General features: G+C 29.9%; 1 protein-coding gene across 1 annotated transcript; it reads left to right on the top strand.

Annotated features, from left to right (window-relative positions):
* The first annotated feature begins 6542 nt into the window (after positions 1-6542).
* LOC107460630 (ethylene-responsive transcription factor CRF3) lies at positions 6543-8710 on the top strand. The gene has a single exon (XM_016079022.3). The coding sequence runs from the start codon at positions 7158-7160 to the stop codon at positions 8379-8381; it is 1224 nt and encodes a 407-aa protein (XP_015934508.1). The 5' UTR covers positions 6543-7157; the 3' UTR covers positions 8382-8710.
* Positions 8711-9054: the final 344 nt, after the last annotated feature.

Here is a 9054-nt window from a genome sequence, read left to right as displayed (position 1 = left end):
CTATATTATTTGGTTTGTTAACTGATGGAGTTAATCTATAACAGAGAACTTTAAAGACAAAATAACATCATCTTATTATGTCTATTAAATTTTTAATCTTCTATTAATTTATATGAATCTGATTAATTATTTTAGTTATAAAAAATGATTAATTATGTTTTTTATTCATAATAAATTATGTACTATGTAAAAGATTAGTGTTGGAATTCTGCTAAAATTGAATAAAGTGACACTTCTTTAAGTTAATTTTTATGACATTATTTTGTTGTTTATATTTTTTTTAGTCAACAATATAAATTAATTTTAGATTTTTTTTTTTGTTATCTCAGACTGTAGATATATTCTAAACTACCAATTAATATTTTAGAAAATGTTATGCAACTGGTAACTGAAGGTTGCAATGTAATTACAAATTACATCCAAAAAGTAAGTGTTATATCTTAATTTTTCTGATCATCCTCGAAAGAGTCAAAATCATGGCCTATTCATTTTTTAGCTTAATTTTTTATCTCTCTCTTACTTAACAAATTTTATTGGAGCACACAAAAGTAACTGGAATATCGATAACGTGTAAAATTTCATGGCTGAAGTTATGTGTCCTTTTTGTTATTTACCTAAAAATATTTTTGCACGTGGATTGTCTGTGTAACAAGAAATGCAGAATTTGATAAATTCATTTTGTTTTGGTACCTCTGTATCATTTTAGCAAAGTTTAATATTTATTTTATAATAGTTTCATTTGGATATTTTTTTAACATTAAACTCATTTAATCTATGATATTTGCTTTCCAATACTAAGTATTAGTTAATTCATATATTATATGGATAATACGTATAGGAATGTGATTATTTTTTTAAATATTATATGATGTAATTTTATATTAAGGAGTATTTTTATTATGATTTTTTTAATTAAATTTTTATCATTAGTCACGAAAAAAAATGTGGTAAAAAAGTTCGGTTTGGCCAATTTTGTCATGGATAAAGTGTGACATAAATAATTATTTCGTTATGCATCTTTTTATTTTGCCACAAAAAAAAACGTGTCTAAACGTGTCAAAGTTGTGACTAATAAAATATTTCCACAAATGTTAAAACTGTGGCTATTTAAATAAAAAACGTGGTTAATTAAAAACGCATCGTCCTCTTTAACTATGAATGTTTATTTGTTACAAAAATGTAATTATCTCCGTTTTTTGAAAATTTAGTCACAAATTTTTTCATAGCTAAACTCTTTATTTTTGGTAGTGATAGTTGTATTTTTGTTGTTGACTTATATTATGAATTATGAGTCTCTCAACACTTCATAACATTTGATGTGACTTAAATATATGAATAATACTCAAATTGATTAAAAAATTTAAAATTATTTTTATTAAATAAATTGATTTTTTGTCATTTTAAAAGAGATTAATTTATCTTAATATATATTTTTTGAAAATCTAATTCTGTCATTATAAACCAATTTATTCAATAAAAATAATTTTTGCTAATTTTTTAAAAACTAAAAAATTTATTAGAAACTAAAATGTTCAATTTGAAATTCTTCGCACATCAATTCAGGTATTTAGACACCAAAGTTGTGAAGAATTTAAAAAATAAATAAAGAAAGAAAGAAGAAAACTCACTAGCGCATCAACTTATATGTTGGTATTTAGGTTTTGATGATATTCAAGTTCGGCTCGAGGATTGTCACATTTTCTTTGGATGTTCTTTATTTTGTCATTACCAATGAAGTATAAAATTATAATATTTTGTAAAGAGTTTCAAATTGTATCCTTTTAAATGTTGGTCAAATTTACTTAGCTTGAACCTTAACTTATGAGACTCAAAAACGAAAATCGATAATGTAACAAGTTAGAAACAGAAAAAGTGATTTAATGTGTCTATATAGCCATACAACATGAATGCACAGAAGCTTAAATATTTTGGCTTTGATATTTAAGACAAATGCATAGTGATTCTAATGTTAACCTTTCCTGTTTTCTGCCCCATTGACACTAATTGATGAAAATTAAAAGCATAAATATGATTTGTATCAGTTCCTTGATTATGATAAAACAAAAGAGTAATATTAGGAAGTCAATTTTTCTCAACCAACATCAATCAATTTTTTAAAAATATTTTTTATTTTAAATTTTAAATTCTAATTACAAATTTTTTATTTTTAAATTTTAAATTATAAACTCTACCTTAAATTCTTCAAAAATATAAATTTTAAAATTAAAAAACTAATATATATTGATTAACTAAAAATGAATTTTTTATATTTTTTCGGAAGAAAAATAAGCTTCATTCTAAAGAATCTAAATTGAAGTAAAATGTACCCTAAGAATATTAGTTAATTAAGATTCCCATATAAAAAGGTATTGTACTGAAAATCATTAAATATATATAATTTTTAATGCATTAAATTTATTAAAAATATTTAATATTTTTATTATTATACTCTCAAAGTGTGGCATTATGGACTCATTTCAACTAAATATTTAATATTTGACTTATTTTTAATGTGAAACATTATATTTAGGAAGTTCAAATAAAATTTGAATTTTTTTTGCATAATTTTGGTCTACTTACTTGTATATCAAAATAGATTTTTTTTTTCCCAAACTTGATAATAAGGACAAGTGTAATTTCTTTTTATTTTCAATTTATTTAAATATTATATAATAAAAAAGTACACCTATTCTTATCAAGCGGAGAAAAAGGTCTAGAAAATTGACTTCCACCAGACAAAAACTACAAAAACCAAAATAAAAAGTGATCGAAATTCCATTGTAAGTCATGACAACATGTAATGCGTTTATTGTAAAAAAATTAGTGCTTGAGCCTCCCCATACAAAAGATGAACAGTAACATATTATGATAATGTTTATAATGGTAAAACCTAAACTTATTTTTGTATAAGGCATATATTGTTAAAATTTTAAAATAAATACGGTACAGGTCATACTGTCATAGAAATAAATGTATTTCTATTTCAAGAATGAAAGTGAGATTTTCTTTCCATGTTTGTACTATCATACAATGTACGTATAATTGTGCACAACAAATGAATATTTTGCATTATCTTTATTCTTTAGTATAAAAGAGATATGATTTATTATTTGAATTCTAACAATTAAATAGTATTTAAATAAATACATACTTATGTAAAATAATATTACGAATCATTAATACAAATATATTTGACTGAATTATTTAATAATTGGTCATATTATTTTTATATACAAATAATTTTCACATATGAATAGTTATTTTATACAAGTTTATATAAGTCTCTTTAACCTAATTCACCTCACGCGTTAGTTTTGAACAGTTATTTTATTATTGAAGATAATGAATAATTTAAGTTTAGATTGTCAATTGAATCAGAACAAAGTTGATTATTGTTTTGAATCCAATCAAGTGCTAAGGTGTGGTTCGATTCTAGTTAATATTTTCGTTAGTAGTTTATGATTTTGTGGTTGAATAATGTTGTTTTTGTTTGTGAAAATTGTTGTTTATCGTTGATGGTTTGAATTAAATGTAATGTAAGAGTTCTGCATTAAAAAAATATTTTTCTGTTTTTAGCAAATTTCGGTGTAACACGGAGATATTTAAATATATTGTTTAAAAATTTTCGGTGTATGTCTGCTGATAAGTTATGCATAATTTAAAACTCTTCTTCTCCCCTCCCATCTTCTGCTGCTTCTTTTTCTTCTTCTTTTATATTCATCTTTTTTTTCTTATTTTATCTTATCAAGTTTCTTCTTGTTTGACTCTCTTAACAAGAATAAAAATTAAAAAAATCAAACAAAAAAGTAGAAAAAATACATAATGCTACAAAATTAATTGAAAGGAGATGAACTTACATTCATTCAACCAAAAAAAGAAAGAAATAATGAAAAAAAGAAGGGAAAAATGTAACATTAGAGAAAATATTTTTCTGTATTTGCAGCAAATTTCGGTGTAACAGTAGATATTTAAGTACATTGTTTAAGAATTTTTGGTGTTTTGGTACTGATAAGTTTTGTATAATTCAAAACTCCCTCTTCCTCCTCTTCATCTTCTGCTACTTCTTTTTCTTTTTTTTTTATCATCGTCACGAACTTCCTCTTCTTTTTTTCTTATTCATCTTTTTCTCTTTGTTTTACCTTCTCAAGTTTCTTCTTGTTTTACTCTCTTATCAAGAATAAAAACAAAAAAAATCAAACAAAGAAAAAAAAATACATAATGTTGCAAAATTACTTAAAAGATGATAAACTTACATTCATTCAACTAAAAAAAAAAGAAAGAAATAAGGAAAAGAAGAAGAAGAAAAAAATGCAATATTAGAGGAAATATTTTTCTGTATTTGCAGTAAATTTCGGTGTAACATGAAGATATTTAAGTGTATTATTAAAAATTTTCGGTGTATGTGTGCGGATAAATTTTGTATAATTCAAAACTATTTCTCTTTCTTCTCCTCATCTTCTGCTGCTGCTTCTTCTTCATCTTCTTATTTCATTTTCTTATAATTCTTTTCGAATTCAGTTTCGCAACCTCCTTCACTTTTTGCAACAATTTTAAAAGATATTTTTAAGATTTTAATTCTTATTTAAATTTTAAGCGTTAGTTTTGATTGAAGGAGAAAAATCATTTCTACTATTCAAAAATTAAAAAAGTATGTATTTATACATAATTTAAATTAAAAAATATTTTTATTAAATTTAAACCAACTTATATAAATTTATATACCAACAAAATTTATATGTATAACCGCCATCTTTTATATATCATCCATAGGTAAAAATATAATTTTAGAAGTATCCAATTTCTTATATCATTTGCAGGGAAGTGTGATTAGGAAGAGTGACATGGAGCACGTTAAATTGGCATATCCCAAAGCAAGAAGCAGAAAACACCCAGAGACTGAGAGACGTACAGATTCTAATTGTATATGGCGGCCAATTCTAGGTTGCCCGCCACGTTTCCACCAACCTATAGCTGTTCAAACTTAAATATAAAATTCACCCCCTTATATTCAAAAAAATTTCAATTATTACTATAAGAAAGTCATTTTAAACATTTACATTTTCTTGCACTCTATCATGCTCATGGTTATTATTCACGCTTAAATATCTTCGTAAAAATACATTTTTTTTAAACAAAACAAAAGTTGTTCTTATAATTTTTTTAGGTTTTATTTCCTAAAAGATTTAAATATAGTGATTAGTTTTTAATCCTAGAAATTTTTATTTGTCAAATTTATTTCCTCCTAAAAAAATGATTTTGCATCATCTTTTGAGTGTATCTATTTTATTAAATTTTTTATAAAATATATTTCTCTTATTTCTTATCAATATCTTTTAATATTAAAATAAATATACAAAAGAAATATACGCAATAAGACATGAAAGTAGAAATATACCTCTATATATAAATCTAATTGGTTTATATTTTTACTTTTTATTATTTTTTATTTTTAGAATTTTATTTAAAAAAGTAGTATAAAAAATTATATATTTTTAGATACTATATATTTTCAGTTTTTATGTAAAAATTAAAAAATAAAAAATACTAGAATACCATATTTTTATCACAACAATATTTAATGAAATTAATTAACTGAGAATTGAATACCAAAATTAAAAATCATAAATACTTATTTAATAAAACCAAAAATTTATATAATTATATTTCAATTTAAGTAGGTCTTAAATTCAATATTTTATTCCTTATTTGAACTCATTCATCATGCATTGACAATATAAAACTTTACTTGCACTGCAAACCATGGATATCAAGCTAAGTAAAAATCAGTTGAGGAAATAACGTAGCGAGAGTGGAATAATTTCTGTTTGTTTTACGTTGAACCAAGTTGAGTGCCAACAAATATCTAATCTTTTACTATGTTCAAATAACACGTTTAAGAAATTTATAAACAAAGATTAGCAGTAAAACATTTTGACCGTTATAAAAAATTAAAAATCAAAACAAAAATTCACCCACACACATGACACACCCACCACAAACAATTCACTAGCCAGCCAGAGATGAAGTGTTTCCAGTCCATAGAATCACATTATTACCAAAATACCCTCCCCTCTCACGTTTTTACACTTGCATTGATTTGGCTTTACACGAGCGAAAAAGCTGATTTCGGAAGAAAAATTAAAGCTCAAAACTGAAAACAGTAAAACACCACCATTTGATTAGTCAAACTAATTTGTTAGATTAATAAGTTACAAAACCCCGGGTATCTTGGTGTCACGTGACTCGCATCTCAACATTCGAGAATCGAGACCGTGCCATATGATTACTCAGCTCAAATCTCCACCGTGCGATCCTGCAATCTGCCGAGTGGGCCACACCCATGCAACGTGTCAAAATCTAAGCGATGCGGCGCGTCGATGAGTCATGCGTGTTTCACCACCGGCTCCATAATAAAATCTTTTCTCTTTTTCCAATTTTTCCACTGAAACGGAAAATGGAAATAAATATCTGGTGCTAGAAAAATGAAAATAGAAATGGAAAAAAAGAGAAAGCATTTAATTTTAATTTATTGAGTCCAAAATTGCGATGTTTTTTCGGTTTCGGCTGGTGGGGATCCTATAAAAACATCCAGTTCGGTGTTTCGGTCTCCTCAGCAACTGAACTCTTGTTTCATACTCTCTCTTTTTCATTCTCATTTCTCACTCCTACTGCTCCACTCAAATAACATTTTTTTCATATCATTTCTAAAGAAGAAAGAAGAATCTGAATCTTTCTCTTCTAGCTTTGAATCGGAAGGTTTCTTTCCCTTTAAAGGGAGAAGAAGTTTCAAGGAAGGTCTCCGCCATCACTTACCACCACCATCATTCATTCATTCCATTCCATTCCATTCCCCCAATAATTCTGCTTTCAGCTTCACCCTTAAGCCCCCTTTTTTATCCTTTCTTGGGTTGAAGACACACATACACAGTCTCATGTTGTTTTTTTTCTCATCAAAAGTTACGCTTTTCTCTTTATTCCCATCACTCTCTTCCTCTTCCATTTCCATCATCAACACCTTCCATTTCTAATAGCTTTTCATGTCTTTATATAACATCTCGTCACAAAAAACCTCTTCTTCTTCTTCTTCTTCAAGCTTCTCCCTCAAGTCTCATCCTCTTATTTATTAACCCAACCTTATTCATTTCCCCTTCGACACCATGAACAGCTACTGCTACGACAACAACGACGTCGTTATGGAACAAAGCAATAGCATCCTATGCAAATACACAGTTCACCGCACTGTCACTAACAAGTTCACCAAACACAACAAGAAATCCACCATAGAACCCAGAACGGTGCGTGTGTCTTACACCGATCCAGACGCCACTGACTCCTCCGCCGATGAAGCAGAACAACACTTCCTCTCTTCTTCTCGCAAGAGAGTAAAGCGTTACATCAACAGCATTCAAATCGAACCCGCTTCCACCAAGAACGCTGTCTCCGCCGCACACAATAAGAAAAGGGCTACTGCAAACGCTGGCGACGCTGCTGCTTCTTGCCGCCGGCCGGCCAAGGCTCCGGTGACCACTAACGGAGGGAGGAAGTTCCGCGGTGTAAGGCAAAGACCATGGGGGAAGTGGGCGGCGGAGATTAGAGATCCGGCGAGAAGAGTTCGTCTCTGGCTGGGAACCTACGACACGGCGGAAGAAGCTGCCATGGTTTATGACAATGCGGCCATTCAAATTCGTGGCCCTGACGCTCTCACAAACTTCATCACTCCACCGCAGCGCGGAGAACCACAGCCACAGCCAGAACCACAAGAAGAAGAAGAAGCAGAAACAACCACCGCGGTGAAACCAGAAATGAAGGTGGTTGTAACTGCAGAGGCTTCCGGCTCCGGGTCCGGCTACGACTCCGGTTCAGAAGATCACCGGTGTCTGAACCTCTCATCCCCAACCTCAGTTCTCCAATTCAGAAGCAGCGAAACGGAATCGTCAGAGCAAGCAAAGAAACAGTCGTTCCTCCATTGTAGTAGTGATGACGTGTCAGGTTCAGGTTCAGTTTCAATGGAAGAAGTATTCGGAGAGTGCCAAGGCGAAACGAGCTTGTTCGAGGAGACTGGTGAGTTCTTGGGTTTGGAAATGATGCCGGTTTGGGATGAGGTGTTCGATTTCCAAACGCCGCAGTACCCAGTGATGTTCGAGGAGGAAGAAGAGAAAGGGTTATTTGGGGAAACAAAGACGACGTCGTTTTGGTGCGCAGAAGAGGATCAAGAATTAAGCATGGAGAACTATAACAGTAGCATTGTTCTGGCTGATTCACTCATCGATTTCGAGAAGGCTTGTAATCCAACTCCAACTCCATCATCTAGCTTTTGCCAAATGGACGATGATTACTTCCAAGATATTTTGTTGGCTTCTGATCCTCTCGTCCTTCTATAAACCAAACAAATCGTTTACTTTTTTACTGCTGCGCTGCCCTCGCTGTTGCCTTGCCGGTTTCATTTCACGGCAGATTTTGGTTTTGCTTCCGGTGGCAGTCTGACGAAACACATCCCAAAATAATTAAATAAAAAATTGCGGATGGCTTTCATTTTGAATATTATTATTATTTATTTCTTTGTTAGATACTCCTGGCTAATGGAGAGGGGACTTAATTGAGTTCAGTGAAGTTTTGTTTAGATTTTTCTTATACTTTTTGCCCCAATAATATTAGGTGGTTGGAAAATGTGTAATATATTTATTATTTTTATTATTATGTGTTTCAAAAATGCTAATGGTTAATGCAATTGCTAATTAAGTGTTATTCAATTCTAATTTTGATTTGATTTTGGATCCTCTTGTTTCGGAAGACCAACTATTGTCCCGTTGAAAACAAAAGCAATGAAAATGTGGAGTGTGAATTGGTGACTGGGCGTGGCAAAAGCGCTGATTGCGGTGGTGGCCGGTTTGAGTTGGGGTCCAGAGCGGTGGTGCATATGAATCCTAGACTTTTAATTGATTTGTTTATTTAATTATTATTATTTTGAGGAAAATGGTGAGAATGTTATGTTATGTAGCACGCAGAAGCGGGAGGAGCATAAAGAGCAAAAGGGAAAGGAAAAAAAAAATGGAA

Source organism: Arachis duranensis, chromosome 8 (genome assembly GCF_000817695.3).
Source record: "Arachis duranensis cultivar V14167 chromosome 8, aradu.V14167.gnm2.J7QH, whole genome shotgun sequence".
In the NCBI taxonomy this organism is placed as follows: Eukaryota; Viridiplantae; Streptophyta; class Magnoliopsida; order Fabales; family Fabaceae; genus Arachis; species Arachis duranensis.
Note: the sequence above shows the minus strand (reverse complement) of the source record. Positions and strands in the feature narration are given on the sequence as shown.

Coding starts and splice junctions, on each gene's coding strand:
- LOC107460630 (XM_016079022.3), top strand. CDS start 7,158: ATGAACAGCTACTGCTACGACAACAACGACGTCGTTATGGAACAAAGC.